The sequence below is a fragment of the Cydia pomonella genome, chromosome 2, assembly GCF_033807575.1.
Source record: "Cydia pomonella isolate Wapato2018A chromosome 2, ilCydPomo1, whole genome shotgun sequence".
Classification (NCBI taxonomy): Eukaryota; Metazoa; Arthropoda; class Insecta; order Lepidoptera; family Tortricidae; genus Cydia; species Cydia pomonella.
The window spans coordinates 21,173,549-21,198,944 of record NC_084704.1 but is presented as its reverse complement, the minus strand read 5'-3'; the positions used below and the strand labels follow the sequence as shown (position 1 = coordinate 21,198,944).

The 25,396-nt window shown below is 35.8% G+C and overlaps 2 protein-coding genes across 4 annotated transcripts in view; one reads left to right on the top strand and one right to left on the bottom strand.

The window, feature by feature from the left end:
* Positions 1-25,396, bottom strand: part of LOC133534628 (ATP-binding cassette sub-family G member 1-like) — a 202,273-nt gene that overhangs the window by 134,962 nt on the left and 41,915 nt on the right. The gene's annotated exons all lie outside the window — the stretch shown is intronic.
* Positions 19,269-24,441, top strand: LOC133515611 (uncharacterized). Its single transcript, XM_061848182.1, has 3 exons — positions 19,269-22,392; positions 22,936-23,325; positions 23,615-24,441. The coding sequence occupies exons 1-3, from the start codon at positions 19,290-19,292 to the stop codon at positions 24,439-24,441; spliced, it is 4,320 nt and encodes a 1,439-aa protein (XP_061704166.1). The 5' UTR covers positions 19,269-19,289.

The following is a 25,396-nucleotide window of genomic DNA, read 5'->3' as shown; positions in this document are numbered from 1 at the left end:
CGCATCTCTTGTATATCTTTGATGGACCAGGCTTGTCCTTTGATGATAACATATGATTGTCATTTGATGGTGGATTATCAATGAATGGTATTTCAATGTTGGCACACATCTCCGGTCCTGTATATTCTCGCAGGATTGACCATTGAAACACTGATCTGATGACAAAAACTGAAAAAAATCCTAAAATTTAATGGATTTTCATGTACTTTACAATGATCCGAAGGGATTTCGAGGTGAAAAACAGAGCTACTTCATTTGATGTAAGGCAACACCTCTTTCTTGGTATGATTTCCATGTATTAGTCGGCCGGTTTATTTGTTTCATATTTTCTTGTAAAAAATATTGGTTTTCTTGTTTAAATATGATGGTAATTTTATATGTAGCACAAGATAAACTAGAGTTAATGACTTAACCTAAAGACCCGAGGGTTCTAGTTCTTAATTGGTGTCCTAGTTTAGCAAAGTAGGTTACTTATTATAATAATACTTAGCTGAAGGTAATTGGATGCTGTTGTAGAAGGTCGTTACTTGTCTAGCAAGAGTTATTTAGGTATTACCACGGTATTACATAATATATGCAGCTGGGTTCAGACGGATAGTGCCAGATAAGAATTGGGTTTACAAAAAAATGAAACGAGATATCTTAAAAAAGGTTATCTGGGAGAGATCGCTCTTTAGCGATAAGGCCGCCTGTTGTACTTGTCTGCCTCTACATTTAATCAATTGTTTTTTTCTTCGCTTTTGTATATTTTTACTGAGGTGTGTCAATAAAGACTATTTATGACTATTCTGTTCTAAGAAACGCACATAAGTACGTATTCATTGGGCATTGCTCTGTGTCTGTCTACGGCTGTCCACAGCCTATTTATGGACCAACCACTGAAGTTGGTCCGTTCTAATTGTCCATTCGCATATGCATGTGCTTATGTTTTAAAATTAATGATAACCACTGGTCTATTTACCATTTTTGATAAAAATTATCAATTTGACCAGCTACGGGCAGTAAGCTGACAACAATATTTTCATATTTGAATGTTTTCTAAACCATCATTAGTAGGTAATAAAATATAATATTTGGATTTAAAAGTGCCTACAGAAAAATAGCCATTTTTAGGGTTCCGTAGCCAAAATGTCAAGATTAGAACGGAACCCTTATACTCTAGTATGGCTTTTTGTATGATATAATCCTCTATTATGCATGGAAAGTAACGGCTAGAAGCATAATTATACGAAGTGCTAAATAATTTGCATTGCAGCATAAGTATATAAATAATTTGCTTGAGAAATGAGCACTTTCTGTACAAATTAAACAAATAAAACTATATTACTTCTTTACGTACCCAGATACGCACACATGCAAAAGTACTATACCTATACTAATATATGTTATATGTCTATTTATTTATGTTTATTTGTCTAGTGTACAAAAGTACCTTCATGTATTGTGCAATAAAGATTAAATAAATATATACGTATATATATACACTGCACCCATCTTAGCAAATATCTGGCCCAGTCGTTGACTGGTAGAGAATGGTTCAAGACATTAAGTCCGGCTTTTGTACTTTTTACTGGCCTTTAACTTTTTTTTAATAATTAAAGAGGGAAACAGTTTTTTACGTTTTTGGACTTTGAGTGGTGGTTGATGCTTAAATTATGATCATTTTACTTTTTTCCTTTGTTTGGAGAAAAGTACTATATATGCCTCGGCAGGAACAGCAATTCGTGGATTCGTCTTCTTTGTCGGACTCCGCTTCGCGTCGTCGATCGAATCAAAACTCATCTACGAATTGCCCTTACCCGGCATCTGCAATAATGTACTATTAAGACTGAAATTTTATTCCGCTGTATCAATTATGCATTATATCTGTATGATTTCCTAATTTTAATTAATGCTAAATGTTTTGCTGATAACTGGGGTGGAATGACTTCTAAATATATTTCAATTGAAGTTGTACCTAATACTATTTACTGCGCCCCAGCACAGTTGCGCAAAATTGTTCTTTAAAACAAGTATCTCGCAACTGAAGAGTTTGTAAACTTTCCCGCCTTCAATTAATATAAATTATGAGTAGGACCGAAAACACAGAAAATATAATCGCAGAGAAGTTTCACTTCAAATAAGTTAGAGCATGGCTTTAAAAGCACAGAGTATACGAGTCGAAGTTAAGTCTCTAGTCGCTGCGCCGTCATATAGGTAAAGCTTCGTGAATCATCGTGGTCAAACATTTAGGCATACACGTGAGTAGAGAGGGCTCTTTTAGATTATGACTGCAACAACATACATTGCTTTGTTGTCGTTGCCGAATTACTGTCGCGATAAGAATGTTCAATTCCGTCACTCATTCTATTAAGTAGATTGGCAGTAACATAACCCGTTTTTGCATTGTTGTTACAGCCGCAATCGGAATGTTATCTTAAAACGAACGTTTGCTTATGTTTATTGTTTAGATTCTTGTGGTAAAAAATGTTCTGATGTTTTAGAAACAAAAATGTTAACGTTTAGGTATTTATTGGTAAGACTTCTGATATTACATTATCTGTGTTATGAATAAGACCGAAAATATAGGGCCGCAAAACTTTTGTATCAATAAATTGTCTTGAACAATTCGAAGTTGTCTTTTGGAGAATCGTTTACACGCTAGATAATTATTTGTTTGTTTAATTAAATACTCCGTAACTTTTTTCATTTAGTACTCCTTAACCTGAAGGGACTGTTTGGTATTTAGAAGGTGCATTTATTGATACTATTCGTAAGTATATTATATTATTATAGTGAGTTGATTTGAGAGTACAGAGCATATAATAAGGGTATCATCCTTGGTCCTTGGTCTTAGTCGTGGTCTTGGTCCCTTTCTAGTACCTTGTTATACATTTTGCTGTATTTGTCACCCTGTCTTCAGTCTCTCCTCTCATCTATAGCATCATCGAGGGTCTACAGTATGAGGTTCTTCAAAAAAGGAGTGTACAGATTTTTAAAGGGTCGGCAACGCGTACCTCTGGAGTTGCAGGCGTCCATGGGCTACGGTAACTGCTTCCCATCAGGCTGGCCGTATGCTTGTTTGCCACCGTCGTGGTATAAAAAAATCTACTCAAAGGTTAACTGGAAGAGATCTCTCAAAGGGATAAGTTCGCCTTTGTACTTTTTACTAACTGTATGTTACTTTTATTAAATTATGTATTTATGTACAATAAAGAGTTTACTACTACTACTACTACTACTACACATAGCCAACATAGTAGCCCTTTGAGTAGATTAGAATATTAAAATATTACAGTACTATTGAAAAATTCAAGTTACTTATAAGAACTATTTTATTAACATTTCGTACCGTACAGTAATAACCGATTTGAATTGTTTTTTAACTTTATAATTATTTGAACAAGCATAAAAGGACCGGGCAGAGGTGACTCTGCTTGGTCTTGTCATGCTTCTTACTGTTGCACAGTGGATTATTTTGGCTTATTTGCGGACATGCCTTGCTTATCTTCCCTTTTGATTCGATTTGTTAAAAAAAATCATCCTGCTTAACGATATTTTTTAATTCAATTTGGTTTTTGAGATACTAATAAATTAGTGAAACTAGAAAAATCGACCCTCCGAAACCATAGAAATGGTTTATACTCCGTTTGTTTATAACATTTAAAGTACATTGCAACATTACTATGTAATGTATGCAACAGTACTATGTTGCATTACATTACTATGTTTACACGCATCATTTTACTGTAAATTAATCTAAAGATCAGCAAAAAAAAAAATACATTTCCTTGCATGTTGTTTAAAAATTTCTGTTATATCAAAGATATTTTTTTTCTCCAAACTTTCTTAAAAGTAGCGTTTTAGTTTTTTGCAATTCTCTTAAAATTAACGTGACGTATCACCACAAAAAAAAAAAACAAAAAAAATAATATGTAATACTATTTGACTAGAATATCATACATATAATAATTCTATCATTTTAAATCGACGTGAAAAAAAAGGGTTCGACTGTATATTTTTAACTATGAATAACAAAATATTGTCCACATGTTTGATGCATGAAATTAACTATTAGTTGTCTTGTAGGTTTTTACTATGATGTCGTACCTATTATTTCTTTCTCATGTAAATTGCACGTTTAACTGCTAAACTATTTACTGGTTCTTCAATGAAGGTCATTATATGATATAAGGAAGGGGTCTGCCCTACTTAAGCTTTTGCTAAAACCCAATACCTATTATGATGACTGAAGAAGCAAGGGCGAGGCGTCGTGGAGCCGGCAAAGAACCATGGAGCTGAATTATTATGTCCGCATGCTGCAACTCAGTGCGACTAGTCCCAAGTCAAGGACAATTTTACACTGTGGGTTACATCTACAATTAATTAAGCGCTGGTGGCCTAGTGGTATAAGAGCGTGCAACTTGCAATGCGGAGGTCGCGGGTTCAAACCCCGGCTTGCACCAATGAGATTTTTGGAACATATGTACGAACTATTTGATATTTAGATAGTCGCTTTTCGGTGAAGGAAAAACATCGTGAGGAAACCGGACTAATCCCAATAAGGCCTAGTTTACCCTCTGGGTTGGAAGGTCAGATGGCAGTCGCTTTCGTGAAAACTAGTGCCTACGCCAATTCTCGCCAATTCATAGTTGCCAAGCGGACCCTAGGCTCCCATCAGCCGTGGCAAAATGCTGGGACTACGCGAGGAAGAGGAAGAAGAAGAAGGTTACATCTACAATTAGACTAAATTTAAATTGGCATAATAACTTTGTAATGCAGAAGTAAGTAATTACTCATCATGGTACATAAAACCTAATTACTAATTAGGTTTTATGTACCATAACTTATCTGGGTAATGAATGGTTTTTTAAGGTAACTAGTACAGTCAGCGTCAAATACGTCGTAGCAGTCAAAGTAGCCAAATAGTTCGGTACACCATATATTTAGTATGGTTATATATGAAGTATTTGACGCTGACTGTACATATATGCATAGTTTAAATGAGAAATAAGCTTTGTTTTCCAGACAAGCCCGGACTCGTGTGACGTCACATGATATTGGAAATTGCTATAACAATCTCGCCTAAACCAAGCCTGAATTCAGGCCAGACGCTACGATATTCAAAATCTAGTTTCCCCAGCGCAAGGTAAATTGATCGGAGATAACTTTCACAAGTTCGTAAATTGACTGGTCTTAGGGCTCATTTTATACTCTAAATATTGGGAATAGGATTAGTATTTCTATGACTTTAACTTTAGAACTCCTTATGGACATTATATTCCGATAATGGGTAAACAATGGAATACGTTTCGAGACTGCCTTACAAATATGTAGGTACCTACTATCTATTACAAATTTATAATTAAAAACTTATGTTAACATTACGGAAGACTTATGTTTTAATAAAATATAGCGGATTGTACTCGTTCCATGTTTATGTAGTCATCAAGTATTGATTAAAAAGTATTTTTTTATATATTTTATTTATTCTCACATTGAGTGAGTGATTCACTTCATTTTAATATTTACTTAAGGTATTCAAGTTTCAAGGAATTAATAGAGTCGCTTAACTTCAAACTCAGAAAAATACATCTGTCATATTTTACGATTTTGGTAATAAGAAAAGGTACACATACACACACATACATATTTACCAAGAGGGTCGAATGGATTTGAGTTAGAAGTTAAGCGATACAATCATAAGCTACAACTGTCATGACAACTATTTGATATCATTACTCTATGCATAAATGATGTCAGAATGATATGTCCGCAATGTAATAAAGCCGTGATTACTTGTATTAACGCTACGAAGCTTCTCCTCCTCAGGGGCCCTACCTAGTAAATTAATACCTACCTATTATTTTCTCGTTAACGTCAGTGGTTAGTTGTTAATAGAGAATACGTGCGCAATACTGTAAAATTTTCTATAATGAGCCACTTAGAGATCATGCAGCGATAGCGAGTGAAAACGTTTATTGTTGGAATAAAATAACTATTTGACTATTTTTTGAGGTACAATTTAGTGGGGCGTGATATGTATTTTGGGAATGCTGATGCTGGCACTTTGAAAATTGTATGTCGAGTGTTTTTGTAATTTTACGAGAAACCGGAGAAATTTTTCGTATCACGATGAAGTTATAAGCAGGCTTCGAGTATTATCTTCTTGTGAAACTGTTTGTATTAACTCTTATTAACTCTTATAATAACTCTTTTTATAAGAAATTAAAGAAATGACTTATTAATAATGCATTTTATGACATCCGAGAATTTTGTGACATTTAACTGAATTTTATTTTCCTTTAATTTTTATATCCATTATTATTATTCTTGTTAATAATCTGACATTGTATGATTAATATGTATTTTTAATGATTTATTTTATTAATAATGATTGAAAATGTATTAAGTCTTAATCTAATATTTATAATGTGTTGACGTGTAATGTACCATGCATTTACGAAATAAATATGAATATGAATATTGTAGTAGGTTATGTAAATTTAGTCGCTTTCTTATTAATCTTACACTATTGAAAGACGTCGTTCTCCGCGACGTCCGTCCTAAACTAAACGCGCGGTTGTGTGATCAATAATAAAAAGTAAAAAAGGCGGCCAAGTGCGAGTCGGACTCGCCCATTAAGGGTTCCGTACCATTTAAGACGTATTAAAAAAAAAACTATTTACTAGATCTCGTTCGAACCAATTTTCGGTGGAAGTATGCATGGTAATGTACATTATATATTTTTTTGTTTTATCATTCTGTTATTTTAGAAGTTACAGGACACACACACACACACACACACACATTTTACCGCTTTGGAAGTGTCTCTCGCGCAAAATATTCAGTTAAGAAAAAAATGATATTAGAAACCTTAATATCATTTTTAAAGACCTATCCATAGACACCCCACACGTATGGGTTTGATTAAAAAAAAATTTTTGAGGGTCAGTTCTAAGTATGGGGAACCCCCAAAATGTATTATTCTTTTTCTATTTTTGTGTGAAAATCTTAATGCGGTTTACAGATTACATCTACTTACCAAGTTTCAACAGTATACTTCTTATAGTTTCGGAAAAAAGTGGCTCCTTCCTACATGTACCTACACGTATGCATTAGAATACATGAATCTAAATATATATGTACAGTCAAGTGTAAAAATATGGGTGTACACATCTTACTCAAAAATATGTCCTATAGCATCTTATTCCAGTGTAATAAGAGCGTAGTACCATATTTATGAGACGATTCTTTCGATACATATTTTTGCACTTGACGGTACCTAACCCTCCAATCGCCACACAAAACCATTGAGAGCTTAAATTTTCATGTAAATTTATTTCATAAAATAACATTTTATACTTTCAGATTTATTCTATCGTACATAAAATTGATACCCACTATCAGAAAGAGTTAGAGGAAAGCAATCACAAAACAAAATGTTGTATACCTACTACTATAATTTTTGAGATATAAAAGACACTTTCAGTATGACCCAAGTACAGTAAATTATATTTAATAATAACATTAAATATGTAAAAGTTTGGTAAAAGGTCCCACCTTATCGACTCTAGCTTCAGAGTTACGGGCAGTTTAGTGAAAACTGGCAAAACGTATACAAAATATTGTAGAGAATCTGTGACTTTGATTGCAACGCTTAAATAACCAATTTAAGCAACTGTTTAGGGCCTCAAATTTTAGTGCCCAAGGTCCCACATTGTCGATACAAAAAAAATCGGCCAAGTGCGCGTCGGACCATGCATGATGGAGGAGGCCGTACCTTCATACAATATAAAAAGCAAACGAGCATATCTTTGCGGCACTTACGTTGTTTTAATAATAAGATCCGTTTTTTTGAACTAATAAATGGCGCAACCGATCATAATCAAAAACAATTTTGTGTTAGGTACCTATTTATTAAGATTTATTTATTGATTATTTCCATATTTTTACAAGCTTTTATTTAACTTGCCCTATTAGTACCTATGTATGAGTTGAAATTTTGCATTCATATGTAAATCGGATGACAATGCAGCATTATGATGGCATGGAGCTGATCTGATTATGGAAACAGGAGGTGGTCATAGAAAATTTGTGATAAAACAACGGGAACTAATTATGTTTAGGGTTGTTAGAATTGTCTCGATGAATATTAGTTGCCTGTGGAAAGAAAAGTACAGTCAGAGATAAAAGCTTGTACTTATCAATAATGAAATTTTGGCCAAAAACTTATTTACACTTCTGGTCCTAAAGTTAGAGGGGACACACAATACTTTTGACTTTCAGGACGATTATCCCCTCTGAATCAAACAACCTTAATGTTATTTTAAAGACCTACTTTCGACTTACTACGAGGTTTAGACATTCAAATTGAAAAAAAAAAAGTATTTTAGGAGAGCATTTATAATACATATATGTAAATATACGTAAAAAAGTTTATTTTGCAGTAAAAATCAACGTATGGCACATTATTCGATAGGCTTTTAGAAACAGATACCTATAAGGTTTTTAAAAAGTTGTTAGATTAAGAAAATACCTTTAAAAAAAAATGTGAGGTGAAGAAAATGTCGGAAAAAAATGGTACTAGGTGTAGGTGTATAATTGCATAGCTTTATAACATGCGTAAATAGAGAAAAATGTACCTGTTTGGTACATTTTATTAATGAGTCATTAAAGTTATAGTATTATTAATAGATAACGTCCCTAAGATTTAGAAAACAAAATCACTTAACTTTATAAAAAATCAACGGTATTTTCTTATTTTTTACACGTGATACGTGTGCTTTTTAAGTTCGTATATTCGTATGATTTATATAAATGTTTTGATAATTAGGTAAAATACAATTCTACATCCAATCATATTATATCAATCAATCAAAAATACTTCGATAAAATTGTATCCTAAAATTTATCAAATTTTGACGTAAACTGGATCACGTGCTTGTTGGCTCCACTAAAATAGGCGTATACTGGAGTATATACTTTTATATCTTAATCTTTAGAATAGACTACATCAATGCAGACATAATCTAAGAGATTTCGCCAGCAGAAATACAAAATTTTATGAAACTACATTAACAAATATGGAAGTTTCCTTCGTTGAACCGCTCTCCTGATTATGCACTTGCCTTATATTTAGGAGGTATCGAAGCGTGTTTTTGTCCTCCCAAACTTTAACTATCGGTTTCTTCGTTATCACTTTTCCACTCGTGCAACTTCAAAGACTTAAAAAATCACACAGAGATTCCAGTATTTCACCATTAGATAGATTAAGTTATGTAGTTTTAGGAACTACTAATGAATCTTTTAATCCATATCAACAAAGTGGGACCTTCACCCTTAAAATGACACAAATGATGGACTACTAGCGAAGCTGAGCCCTAGTAGAAAGAATAACAACAATTAAATATCTGATGAATTAAACTTTTATTATAATGGTATGGATTCTACTTGACGACCAGTCTGGCCTAGTGGGCAGTGACCCTGGCTATGAAGCCGATGGACCTGGGTTGGAATCCCGGTAAGGGCATTTATGTGTGTGATGAGCATGTTCCTGAGTCATGGGTGTTTTCTATGTATTTAAGTATTTGTATATTATATGTATATATCGTTGTCTGAGTACCTACAACACAAGCCATCTTGACCTTACTGAGGGGCTTAGTCAATTGGTGTAACAATGCCCTATTAATATTTATTTTTTATTTTATCTATGTTTACAACATTGAGATTAACTCTGATTCTAAAATTAGGAGCAAATCAAACAACGTCTTCGATCTGTACATAAGCGTTCGTAAACATTGCGTACTTACAAGAAATAAATAATCCTTATAAAAATTATTGAAGAAAGGCATGTTCCTTAAGTGGTATTTCTCGTTGGAAATAAGGCCCAAGTAGATGGTAAAAAGGGTAGCGACGAATTGGACGGCCTGTGAGTGACGAGCGGCGAATTTGCGACGAGACCCTTCGCGACAGAACTGCGGATACAGAAATAGCACTCTGTCCATTTTACCCAACTACAGAAACGCCAAAAGGAAGGTTTATTCTACACCGTGGGCCCATATAACCCGATAGATTTTAAATATGCATTTTTGACCGCATTTAGAGACTAAAATGTCATACAAAGTTTTCTGAAATCGGTCTTGTTTTAGAGATAATGACAATACTTCTGAAAACTTTTTCTGTATAGATCATTTAAAAATGCCTTTTTAGCTGCGACGCTGCCACTATGTGACTCGGTTTAAACATATCTACTCACAGACATTAAAGTTTTAAAGCAAAATCGCAAAATTTATTTGTAAATAAAATAAGCTTTACTTATTCGTTGCAATGTTTTTTTTTCACGAAGATGTAAAAAGAAATAATACCTACACGCACACACACACACAAAAATCCGGATTTGAACAAAATATCTATAACATTTTTTGCTCCTTACTACCTCAGGGATGCGTGGTTAAAAATGTTGAAATCTGTCGAGTTATATGTGCCCACGTTGAATTAACAGTCTTTGTTGTATACATGTGTGGCAGAGATTTTAATAGCCTAGACTGTGTTATTTAAACGTCATAATTTCATAGAAGTTTGACGTTTAAATAAAATAATACTTGCACAGTCTCTGCACCACTCTACCAAATTTCATCTAAATTAGTTCAGCGGTTTAAGCGTGAAGAGGTAATTAACAGACATATAGAGTTACTTTCGCATTTATAATATTAGTTGGTATTGTATGTGTCACCACCGTAATTGCAAAATATCATCAGGTGACGTCTCAACATCATGTCAGGTGCCATGAATTATTTAACGTCAATCGACATATTATTATCTAAGTCTATACCAACGAGTAAGTCCATACTTGATTAACAATGACTTACCTTACACAACTCAATTAAAACATGTTTTTTTTCAGTTTTAATTAAATTAATCCTTAGGTACTAAAATTTTTCGTTACACTGCATTATAATTCATAGCGGTCACGAAACTGAATAAGAACATATTGAAACTATTTGAAACTTCTTGCAAATTGCTGGCTGGATACTGTTTTGGCATTCATTGTCAGTCATGTGAACATTGTTAAAACTGTTATTTTTCAAAAGAAAATAGATTTTTAATCGTACAAAAAGGGTCAAGATACCTTTTCTGTATCCTTTTATTACCATACAAAGGTTTGACGTGGTGTCTTTGGACTCTCAGACCGGTAGAACTGCTCTAACATAACAACTTTTTCATGAACGATATCCTGAGTTGCTGGAACCGAGACGATGATCACGACGATGGTGCAAAACCTTCGTGAATTTGACCAGTTTTGCGTTTTGCGTTTCTACGCACACCCAGGCCCCCGGACGCCCATCATGACCGTCCAGAAAGGGGCAGAAACACTCGTGTGTTTTTAATCGTAATCCTCAAGCAAGCAGCTTTTGTAGCTGCTAAACGTCGTTATGTAGAAAAAGCGGCCAAGTGCGAGTCGGACTCGCGCATGAAGGGTTCCGTACCATTTATGACGTATTTATGACACATTTTAGCAACTTGGAAGTGTCTCTCGCGCAAACTGTTCAGTTTAGAAAAAATGATATTAGAAATCTCAATATCATTTTTGAAGACCTATCCGTAGATACCCCACACGTATGGGTAAAAAAACTACTTACTAGATCTCGTTCAAACCAATTTTCGGTGGAAGTTTGCATAGATTTTTCATTCTGTTATTTTAGAAGTTACAGGGGGGGGGACACAAATTTTTTCACTTTGGATTCTAAACTGAATAGTTTGCGCGAGAGACACTTCCAAAGGGGTAAAATGTGTGTCCCCCCCCCCCCCCGTAACTTCTAAAATAACAGAATGAAAAATCTAAAAATATATATGATATACATTGCCATGCAAACTACCACCGAAAATTGGTTTGAACGAGATCTAGTAAGTAGTTTTTTTTTAATACGTCATAAAATTAAAAAAAAAATTTTTTTTCATCAAATCCATACGTGTGGGGTATCTATGGATAGGTCTTCAAAAATGATATTTAGGTTCCTAGTATCATTTTTCCTAAACTGAATAGTTTGCGCGAGAGACAGTTCCAAAGTGAAAAAATGTGTCCCCCCTGTAACTTCTAAATAACAGAATGAAAAATATAAAAAAATATATATATGATATACATTACCATGCAAACTTCCACCGAAAATTGGTTTGAACGAGATCTAGTAAGTAGTTTTTTTTTTATACGTCATAAAATTAAAAAAAAAATTTTTTTTCATCAAACCCATACGTGTGGGGTATAGGTCTTCAAAAATGATATTTAGGTTCCTAATATCATTTTTTTCTAAACTGAATAGTTTGCGCGAGAGACAGTTCCAAAGTGAAAAAATGTGTCCCCCCCCCTGTAACTTCTAAAATAACAGAATGAAAAATATAAAAAAATATATATATGATATACATTACCATGCAAACTTCCACCGAAAATTGGTTTGAACGAGATCTAGTAAGTAGTTTTTTTTAAAACGTCATAAATGGTACGGAACCCTTCATGGGCGAGTCCGAGTCGCACTTGGCCGCTTTTTACCTTTGGAGTGATATCAAACGATAAGTTTATGAACAGGATTGAACCTGCGTCAACAAATCGTAAGTGCATTTAGTAACTATTTTTATTTATAGTATTTTTCAGTAAGAGCTGATGTCTTTGTGTTAAGGCGTGTAAACAATAAGCGATTGAAAAAATTGTGTTTCCAGATCCAGGGCAAACGTTTTCAATGTTTGTTAATAAGTGTAAATAAAAATTGTGTTAATTGTAAACCGTCTCTTCTTTTATGTAAACAAAGGAAAAATAGTCATACGTTAAATTAGTATTTTGTTAGACGACATGCACATGCATGATACCTACTGATAAGTGATACCTAACCTTTTTTCCTACATTCCGCACTCGTATCGTAAATAATCATTCCAGACCGTCACACAATGCATTATCAACACCACCTCAGCACATCCTGCGTAGTGCCCGTGCCATGAAAGTGAGGTCCTGGCGAGCAGTCCCCCACTTATTTACGCATATATGCGGAAAATTGGTACTTTCTGTGCCTAGAAATGGATCTATAAAATTAGGCACTTTCAGTGGAATATACATATATTTGACGTGAAGATTAAACTGATTTGTCTGATTCATTATGCTGTGCCAGAATAGAACCCTTGACGCCCTAGGGAAACCTTGTTTTGCTTCTAACTCATTCCAATTTTAAATTGACATGGCAAACCATGGTCATTAAAAAAAAAAACCATGGTCATTTAAAATTTGTTCAATTTAAAATTGGAATTGGAATTTTTTCGTCAAAACGAAATTATGATTTAAATAAACAAACAGAGATTTGAGGGGGAATCTATGGGCCCTAAAAGGTTTCTTGACGTTGTTGTTTAGTTATTACAGTTGAATTAGAGAAAGTCGACTAAAGAAGTAAATTTATCTATCGTTTATTTACTCGACGAAATGCTTATTGTTCACTTAATTGTTTGCCATTTTTATCTGTGATAGTGTGACTTCTCGCTTTCCAATGGGTTTTAAATCTAAGAACACTGATGCACGGGTTGGCGTGTAGATCGGATATCGGGAGCCCTAGTTTTAATTTGTAAAATAGTTATAATTAAAAAGGAAAATAAGTTTCACGGATTAAAAATAGTTTCACTTAAAATATCCCATTAAAATTTTACTTACAGAGAAATAAGAAGAAAATAGTCTATCAATCTTTAATTTGTGATTAAATTGCGAATTATTTACTTTCATTGTAACACCGAAAAGAAAAGTAACAGAAACAATCGAGTTCATACTCGAGTTCTCCATTAGATCTGTACGGATACCACCAGTTTGACACTGTCCCGACTGTCACTTTGTTTGACATTATTATTGAAAGACATAAACTGTTAACTTCTCAGGATTTTCGTAACGTTATCCTATAAATAGGTTAGGTTAGGTTTATTTTATGGCGTTTTTTTAGAAAAACCAAATTATGACTAACGAAAATGCGGACACACAATACATTATGACTTAAAACTTTATGATAAACAATAGAAACCCGACACTGACATATTCACTAACGTCTGCGTAAATTACTTTCTATACATCTCGCTCACACTAATATGCCAATACGAGCGAGATGCATAGATTAGATTAGATTAGATGATTTATTTCATGAAAGACAATTACATAATAAATTTGCATTCATATCAAAAATATAAGAATTTCTCGTATAGAAAGTTAGTTACGCACACGCTAGCGAATGTCAGTGTCAGGTCAAGTGTCAAGCTTGTGGTAAGGCTACTGATGGTTTCGAGTTTTTCTGTCAATGGTCATAAATTACTTCGGGTGTCAAGCTAAAGGAAATTGAAAGTGCTTAGTGCCATAAACAAGTGGAAATGGGAATGTCAACCTCGTAAAAATAAATAGAGACTTGATTATAGCTGTTTCTGTGGGCTACAAAAATCGATTGAAAGCAAATTATAAGTCTGTAACAATTTCGTCGCTGAATTTAAAGTCAAGAAACACGTAAACACGTAAAATGGTACCTACAAAAGTATCAAAGTGAAAAATTTCGACCTTAGGCGAACAAAATTAAAATAGAATTTACGTAAAAAGTTTTGAATAAAATTGTCACTTCCTCCCGATGCAGATTTGTGGGTTCATATTGTGCATTACTTATACACTATTTTAATTTTATTTTATTTTAGTTTTTCATATTATGTATTTAAAAATGGATTATTGTTGTTTACAGCCTCATCAATCTCATTATAAAGTATTTACGCTCAACATTTCCCCCCTCATTTAGTACTAAAATAATAGTGTTTGGGAAAGTGTTGCTATAATTGTAAAGTTTTTCGAATACTTTTTCGTTTTTTTTTTTTATACTTTTGTTGACATAATGAAAACTTGTCACTGTAAACTAACTTTAGGCAATTAATGATTATGTTTCTTAAGATTGTGTTATTGTTTAACTAATAAGAACTTTTAGAAATGAAATATCAGTTACATCACATATGAATTCTACAAGTTGTCATTTCAAAGAGGCTTGGATAGGAAAGGCAAAGCTAAAATAGGATTCAACTAGAATTGCATTGCACAGTTTCTTTTTGCTTTATTGCAAGAAGGTATGATGCAAGCTGCAAGCAAGATGCTTTAGAAATATTTTATGAAGTGATTCTCGGAACCGGAAACTTAGCTCACCTACTTTCACAATCAGACTTTATATTGTTTTAACAATAAGTTCCCTGTAAAATGGAAACAGTTTATACCTTGGTTATCTTATAACATGATTCAAATATTAAGTTCTCCTGTCCTCTGCCAAACGTTACGCCGGAAATGGTCAGGCGAAAAGTTTTGAATATTCGGAAATGTTCCCGAAGTTGCTACGTGTAGGAATGAACTCACACACTGCCTGTAATTGACAGCCGCTTAAAGTTTGTTAATCCATGATATATATATATATATATATATATATATATATATATATATATATATATATATATATATATATATATTCTTTATTGTACACCACATATTGAAAAGGAGAAAACAAAGAGAACACAAATTACAATTAGGTAACAACAGGCGGTCTTATCTCTAAAAAGCGATCTCTTCCAGACAACCTTTGGGTAGCAGGAAACAATAACTTACAACAATGAATGCATGAAGATTATTTTTACAGCGTCATGACATTTATAAGAGTTAGCTTTCAAAAGGTTTCAATTCGTATCAACACCGCTTAAGGTTTGAATTAAATTATGACTAATTATTCAGGGATATTTTTAGTTAATCTAGTTGGCATACATTTATGTATTTTTATCTTGATTTCATAATGAATGGGTAGTGCCAATATGAGATTACGTATATATATTACATAAAAAGGCAGGTTAAGGCAGCGAGAGGTAATCTGATTTTAAAAGGATTTTAAATGTGGGAAGGGATTTTGCGCATCTTATTTCCAACGGCAAAGCCAATATTTTAATTGCCTTAAAAAATGTTGAACTGGCAATTATCGTAAACAAAACATGAGTTATTTCCTTTTAAAATGTTTTATTATAATTTTCCTATTTTGTTTTCTAATTGTCAATGAATAGGTACTATAAAAATCACATTTTTTATTATCATAGAAGCTTGTTTCCATGCTTTAGCCTTGGGGTGTTTGTTTTATATTTCGGTTTATACATATATACACCTAATTATAAGACATTGATAATAAAGTACTAACACTTCAATTTTTCTATGTATTTTGAAAACTTTCGTTTGACTTTGGTTCATTTTTGATATGACCATAGTATTGTCATATCTTGATATCACTATAGGTATTACATTGTATTGATGTATTATACCTACATTCCAATTGTACAGGTGCGATTCAGCTCAACTTTGCATAATAAATCTTTTTATCTGTCTTGGTCACATTTTCAACGCTGCATGCTGGATAAGGCGATCGCATCAGGTATCCGGATACGAGTACGCCGAGAACAGCCAACTGCCAGTAAGCAAAGCCAGTTGCCTAGCAAGTAGGATTGAATGTGTGGAGTGGACTGTTTATTAGAAAAATCACATAATACATCATTTTATTATTTATTTTAACAAACTATATTGGCAAGTACCTACATTGCATGCATGACAGTGACGAAATGCGACATGACTACCATCTAACTACACCCACCACCAGTACCACCACGTCCTGCACCAAACTATCTGTTTCTGTTTAGCCCAATGGTTGACTGGTAGAGAATGCCTCAAGGCGTTAAGTTCACCATTTGTACACTTTTTTGTTAATTTTCAATTTGTGCAATAAAGTTGAAATAAAAAAAGAGTAATTATCAAAAACTTTGTGTATATAGACATGAACCTTTAATGGGGGGAATGAGGAGGAGGCACGAAAATGCGACTAACGAGTTTCATACAAATGAAATCGCAGGTTTATACTAAAACAATATGCATGTGTATTTTTGAAATTTATAAAGTCAGATACCAGATCTTGTGCTGTTATTACTGCTCCTTTGATCCGTGGAATGGATAGGTTGAAAAATGTTGAAAATCATATGTTAACCAAATTTTTATAAAATCATTTATTATAAACCAGGTAGGAGGTACGGTAATACCTTGATCAAAAGAAAAATACACCCCTACAGTAATAGTTAGTAGTGGCCGTTGTACCAGATGAAATACGGCGTTTCGTGACTCAATGATTTTCATTGGCAGAATTGGTTCTTAGGACCAAAGAATAGATTTAAGAAGTGGGGCTACCAAGATTGTCTATGCATTTTTTTTCATGATATTTACATCAGTTAAGCTGCAAGGCCACGTTTCATATGGTTTTTGTATTAATTGGTGATGCTGAATTCATTTATAGGTATCATATTGACACCGTTTCGAATCAATCAATCAAATTCGAAATCCGTTTCGAAGTAAAAACTTATTAAAAAAATATATTTCACGCTTCACGCTTAAACCGCTGAACTGATTTAGTTGAAATTTGGTTTAGAGGTAGTTTGAGTCCCGGAGAAGGATATAAGATAGCTTTTATCCCAGAAATCATATTTAAGGTGGTGAAAAGGGGGGGTGGGAGTTTGTATGAGGAATCAATAACCACTAAACCTATATAGATGAAATTTGGTATGTAGCCCATACTTCTACTATCTTTGATTTGGTTGAAAATGATCCCAAACTTGACTCAGTACCTACACTTAAAACGTTATTTCAACCTTAGACCTCGCCGAGCGAGGCTGAAAACCCTCTGGGAGGGGTCCCACATGCATCAAAAATCTGGATGGGTCCACTTCTTAAATACATCTTAGGAACACAAAGATTAATTCTGCCAAAGGAAACCTTTGTTTAAGAGATAACCATATTTGTCCTTTTTATGTCGTGTACAACCGCAACTATAGGGGCTACAGGGGGTTCTTTAATTATTTTTTAAATAGGGTTATATTGTATTTACCAGGAATTGGCAGTTCTTACGTTTTTATTTGTTCTCTTAATATGTTTTAAAAGGTGAAAAACAATATAATAAAGAACTTTCCTACAACTTCTGAGCCGCTTAAATTCTATTAAACTTTTACTACAATAAAACCAAAACTTATTCTTTATTTCATTGTCTTTTAAATATATAAGAGAAAAATATATTTATTATTTACACCGTTCTCGGACTTTTATAATTTGTTTAAAAACTTGCTATGAGTTAGTTTATCTCTGCTATGCCAGGAATAATAATAATATCATTAATTGCACACTTAAAAAAAAACGGCCAAGAGCAAGTCGGGCCACGCTCAGTGTAGGGTTCCGTAGTTTGCCTTCTCAAAAGGGAGTTCCACCGCAGCGCTTTGTACGTTTATTACTAAGAAGTTTGCTATAGTTTTCATTTAAAGTATTTATTAAGCTTTTCTTTCACGTTTTATTTTATATTTTTGGACCCATGGTTTAAAAGTAAGAGGGGGGGGGGGGGGCACTTATTATTCGGAGCGGCTACTTCCGAAAATATACACATTATCAAAAAATGCTCGTTGGAACCCCTATCCATTTTAAAAGACCTATTCAACGACACTACACACCACACCATATGATTTAAACGAAAAAAATAATTTAAAAAAGACCTATCGAACGACATGGAACATGGGATTAAAACGTGAAAAAAAGAAACTACCCTCGTTTACGGCATTATTGTCAAATAATGGGTTACACACAACACACATGACGTATCATTGGCTAATGATTCATCCACACTGTCCACCGACATAGTACCCAACACAGTTTTCCAGCTCGGAGGCACTGACCAACCACAATCACGGTTAAAATTTGGATGACAACTAATTTCGATAGCCTCTCGTACTTTTCGCTGAATCACAAATACCCCAATAATATATAATACGTGAGAGACCCCTTGTAACATATTAAATATGTCTGTGTTAGCTTATTTATTAATAATTTATAAGTAATTAATATATGTTTAATTTACTACGTGCAAGTCACTTGATTATCCCTCGGCAAACCAAGAAGTCATTAGTACAGTTGTTATTTGACTATATCCGTCCAGCGCCTTCTACAACTTGTTTCGACGGTTGCCGAGCGATAATAAAAGGGCCAGACCCAGTCATCGGCTCATTGCCTTGACAGCAGTCGAACAGTGCAGACGCTTAGAGTTGAGTGCCGGATGTAAAAATAATTTATTATAAAAACGAATTGTGTAAAGAAAGTGAATACAATTATTATTCAGTATCCTGTGAAGTTTATTTTAGTGAAGAATACCCCTTATAACTCAGAAGAAGGGATCACAAAAAATCTAAAAGATTTTTTTTTACCACGCTACACACGAATGGAGGCGGACGATGACCCAGGGACACCCAGGTCACAAGGCCAGGACTTGTCTTACAACAGCCCAGAAACACCTAGGTCGCGGGGCCAGGACTCTTATCACAACGGCGAGAGAGTGTATTACGACAGCCCAGGAGCGCCCAGGTCACAGGGCCAGGGTTCGTATTACGACAGCCCAAGAGCGCCCAGGTCACAGGGCCAGGGTTCGTATTACGACAGCCCAAGAGCGCCCAGGTCACAGGGCCAGGGTTCGTATTACGACAGCCCAAGAGCGCCCAGGTCACAGGGCCAGGGTTCGTATTACGACAGCCCAGGAGCGCCCAGGTCACAGGGCCAGGGTTCATGTTATTATATCCCAGAAGCGCCCAGGCAGCAGGGTCAGGGATCGTATTACGGCAGCCCGGAAGCGCCCAGGTCACGGGACCAGGTAATGTACCACGACATATCACCATCACCTAGATCACGAAGCCAGCCGCTGTACCATAATGACCTAGGAGCACATAGGTCAAAAGATTACGGTTACGAAAATGAAAACTACGGTTACAGAAGAGGTAGAGGCAGCCGCAGACATCGTCGCAGTCCATCAGAAAGAGACAGCCGCAGATATCCACGCAGCCCGTCAGAAAGAGGTAACCGCAGACATCGACACAGTCCGTCAGGCCGCAGATATCCACGCAGCCCGTCAGAAAGAGGCAGCCGCAGACGTCGACACAGTCCGTCGGAAAGAGTCAATCGCCAACATCGACACAGCTCGTCAGAAGAATCTGGTGAACACTACGATAGATATATAAAACGGCCAAGGTTATCGAAATCAAACGGGGAATATCGCGACTCTGCTGTCCTAGATAAGTTTCTTCATGTGTTGAAGCAAATCAAACGATCTGATAAACCGAAACTTTCCTTTAATACTAATGTTGTACCCGAATTTGACCCAATGTCCAAGGAACAGACTGTAATAAATTGGCTTACAAAGGTCGAAGAATGCGCCAGTATATACCAATGGGACGATAGAGAATTGATTCACTATGCTCTCCCCAAACTCACAGGCGTTGCAAAAACTTGGTACCAAGGTCTATCTAGCGTTTTATTCACATGGCCCGACTGGAAGAAAAAACTCATCGAATCATTTCCCTGTCGCGAGGATTACGCCGAGATTCTTACAGAAATGCTCTCAAAAAGGGCCCGTTTTGGAGAATCACTGGAACAGTACTACTATGCGAAGGTAAATCTCTTAAACAGGTGCAAAATATACGGAAGACAAGCTGTTGATTGTATTCTCTACGGCGTAGATGACCGCGCGGTAAAGGTAGGTGCCCAAGCAGCCCAGTTCTCTGAACCTGAACAAGTCTTGAAGTACTTTAGAACAGTGAAGGTGGGACAGATACGGGATAGAGACATTCAAGATTCTTCTCGAAAGTTTCGCCAAAATGACTACAGGAATAAATCTGCCCGGCCTCAGATGTCGAAGGACACGTCGAAAGACAACTCTAACAACGGCGAGGTATGTTTTAATTGCAGTGAAACTGGACACCGCGCCAGTAAATGTAAGAAACCTGCTGCCACATGCACGTATTGCGACAAAAGGAATCACTTGGCAGAACACTGTTTTAAGCGACTGCGCGAGTCTAACGATGTGAAAGTGGAGGAATCACGAGGGAAAGAGCGTAAGGAGAAGCAGGTTGCCGCAGTACACATGGGTGATACAAATAATAAATATAAAATGGACGTCAAGGTCAACAACTCAATGATTAAATGTTTCGTAGATCTCGGCAGCGAATGCTCGCTAATAACAATTAATGCAGCCAAACAGTTGAATCTGGACATTGACACGTCCGAGGAACTCCCAGTGCTGAACACCGTTGGAGCTAATTTGGTATCACCTGTGGGTATAGTAACAGGCAGTGTTGAAGTTCAAGGCATAAAGGAAGTTATTGATCTATATGTCGTTGAAAACCATGTGATTAAACGACCAGTTTTACTGGGCCATTCCTTCACGGAAAAACCGGACATCACAATAATTAAAACTTCAAAGGAACTTATCTTCATCAAGACTGCAAATGGCAAGTTACACCTGAAGGTACGTAACCAAGTCTCCCTGCCATGCAATATGTTGACACCAGTCACTGTGGAATCGACGTCTCTCGTTACTGGAACAATTACCATTAACGGCTCACTAAGAGGAGCAGAAGGAAAGAAATATTACTTGCTCCCAGGACAATACGACATCAACTCCGGTACCAGCACACTGCTCCTTCTGAATGCATCGTCTGACGTAATTACTCTGAACAGTGGTTTTCTTCTGACGCGTGCTGAGTTCCAGCCAACCGACGACGGCGACGACACCACATACGACTGTTGTGGAGTGACATTCGACGAAAAGGAAGTTGATGCGTCAGTTAACTGTGGTACAAATGTGAACAAAGAAGAACGTTTGAAACTTCAACAACTTTTATCGAAATTCGGCGATTGTTTTTCGAAAGGTCTCGGTGATCTAGGTTTCACGAAGGTATCAGAAATGGTTATCGAACTTGAAGAGTCAACTCCGGTCGTTTACCGCCCGTACCGCATGTCACACGCCGAAAGAACACTGGTAAGAAATATGGTTCAAGAAATGCTTGATAGTGGGATCGTAAGGGAGTCTTCGTCACCATATGCGAGCCCTATAGTATTAGTCCAAAAGAAGACCGGCGAGAAGCGATTGTGCGTGGACTATAGGGCCCTTAACCGCAAAACTAAGAAGGATCATTACCCACTCCCCAGAGTTGAAGATCAGCTGGACCAGCTTTCTGGAAACACATTATTCACTTCCCTGGATTTAGCATCGGGATACTATCAGATCCCCATTTCGGAGGAGTCACGGCACAAAACTGCTTTTGTCACACCTGACGGACAATATGAATATAACCGAATGCCATTCGGACTAGTTAATGCGCCGTCAGTGTTCCAGAGGACAATAAACAAAATTTTGTCGGAAGCCAAAGTTAAGTACGCCATTGTCTATATGGATGACATTTTAATCCCATCAAAAGATGTTGATGAGGGATTACAAAGGCTGGAAGAAGTACTTAACTTACTAAAGGAAGGAGGACTAACGCTAAAATTAAGTAAGTGCAATTTCTTCCAGAATCAGATCGACTTTCTTGGGTTCGAGGTCAGCGCTGAAGGCATTCGGCCTGGATCTAGAAAAACTGATGCTGTTTCCAACTTCCCTACACCAAGGAATCAGCACGAGGTAAGACAGTTTCTTGGACTGTCAGGATTTTTCCGACGTTTTATCAAGGGCTACGCTCTCATAACATCCCCATTGACAGACTTACTACGAAAGGGATCTACATGGGTATGGGGAGAACCACAAAGGAAAGCTTTTGATGATATCAAAGCTCTACTGACTCAGAGACCACTTCTAGCCCTATATGACCCAAAGGCGGATACCCAGCTGCACACGGATGCCAGCAAAGATGGCATTGCAGGGATATTACTCCAAGCTAATTCGAACGGAATTTTCCAACCGATTTCCTACTTTAGTCGCAAGACTACTCCCGAGGAACGCAAACTTCACTCGTACGAACAAGAAACTCTCGCTGTAATAGCATCACTGAATCGCTTCAGGGTGTATCTGGTAGGTATATCATTTAAAATCTTTACAGATTGCAATGCCCTCAGATATACACTCACCAAACGCGACGTTATTCCACGGGTGGCGAGATGGTGGGTACAAATACAAGAATATGATTGTTCCATCGAATATCGACCCGGCGCACGCATGCTACACGCAGATGCACTTAGTCGCCACCCTGTTGATGACGGTGTACAAGAATCTCACGTTCTTGATGTACTACTCACTACGGAAGTAAGTGACCAAGACTGGATCTCGACTGTCCAGAGCGCGGATACAGAAATTAAAAAAATAAAGGAAACCCTCAACGACCCAAATTCCGAACAGGTAATTGACTACCTTAATAATTATAAACTCAAAAATGACCGTGTCTACCGCATCGTGGCTGACGAATTAAAATGGGTAGTGCCCAAGAGTGTTCGTTGGCAAATACTTCAAAAAAAACCACGACGATGTCGGACATTGTGGGTTCGATAAAACACTTCAACGGATACAGAAACATTATTGGTTCGCCAAAATGAGAAGGTTTGTTAAAAAGTATGTTGCGTCATGTCTAGAATGCGCACATCACAAAAAACCGGGAGGTAAACGGGAAGGCGAACTACACCCTATAGAAAAGGTCAGTATACCTTTCCATACTATTCACGCCGATCACTTAGGCCCTTTTGTAAAGAGCAAGAAAGGACACTGTTACCTTCTTGTAATTATAGATGGCTTCACAAAGTACGCAAACATAACCCCTGTCAAGAACACAAAGTCAGCTACCTCTATCAAAGTAATTAAAGAGCACATAAGTTATTTCGGAGTACCAACCCGTCTCATTACAGATAAAGGAACTAGCTTCACAAGCAAGACGTTCAAAGAATTCGTCTCATCTCATGGCATTAAACATATTGAGAATGCCGTGGCTACTCCCCGGGCCAACGGCCAAGTAGAGAGATTTAATAGAACAATCCTTAATGCCTTATCTACCTCCACACATGGCAAAGATGAGAAGGATTGGGACCAATACGTTGCCGAGATTCAGGTAGGTCTGAACACCACAACGCATAAAACTACTCAGAAAACTCCATCTGAACTTCTATTTGGATTCAATGTTACAAGTAATTCGCAAGGGATACTGAACTCTGTCATAAGAGACACGCTAAATGTTGTAAATACGGAAGACCTAAATGATGTTAGAGAACAGGCTAAACAAAAAATAACTGAGCAGCAAAATAAAGATGCACTAAGGTTTAATAAAAGCCGAAAACCCGGTACGACTTACAGGGAAGGTGATCTGGTGCGCGTAAAGAGACAAGTACCACATGATGGAAAGTCACAAAAGCTTGTAAGTAAGTACCAGGGACCATATCGTATCTTGAAAGTTCTCCCTAATGATAGATACCTTATAGGAGATACCCCCTTAACAAAGAAGAAAGGTCGCAGGTATGAAAATGTGGTAGCACTCGATAAAATTCAACCCTGGTTAAATTTTGTAAGAGAATTCGATAGCGATGTTGATACTGGATGTTCTAGTAGTGATCATGAACAATAACCCATCTAATTGAATTGATATTATATAGTTTAATGAAATAAAATGTCATCTATTTTATAGCTAATCATATTCATTGTGATTTGGTAACGTTGAATAGAATATATATTATATGATTCAAATATGATAATATGTGGATATACTTAAATCTTATAGGTAGATGTGGCGTTTTCTAATTCATTTATATTTACAATTAATAATTCAACATTAACAGGTTATTGTTATGAGATTTAAATATTATGCTAACGGTATTAATTATTAAAATATTATCCTTGCATCTGTAGAAATTATGAATTTTGATTATGGCATTTGTGATTATTAAAGTTTAACATTTGTGTAGCAATGGGACTTGCTACAAACAGGATGGCCGAACTGTTAGCTTATTTATTAATAATTTATAAGTAATTAATATATGTTTAATTTACTACGTGCAAGTCACTTGATTATCCCTCGGCAAACCAAGAAGTCATTAGTACAGTTGTTATTTGACTATATCCGTCCAGCGCCTTCTACAACTTGTTTCGACGGTTGCCGAGCGATAATAAAAGGGGCAGACCCAGTCATCGGCTCATTGCCTTGACAGCAGTCGAACAGTGCAGACGCTTAGAGTTGAGTGCCGGATGTAAAAATAATTTATTATAAAAACGAATTGTGTAAAGAAAGTGAATACAATTATTATTCAGTATCCTGTGAAGTTTATTTTAGTGAAGAATACCCCTTATATCTGTGTCTCACGGAAGTAAACAATATCCCAAAGGAAATCATAACAACAAGAAGTTTTAAGAAAACTACTACATTTTATAAAAGATACAAATAATGATCTTTAAAAATAGGGTGCGATTCAGTACGCTTGATATCAATGGACAGAGCATTTTAAAGCCAGACAGCGAGAAAACTGAAAGAGTTTTTAAATCATAAATCATTTATAGTCGTGGTAAAACTTAATTACAAAAAAAAA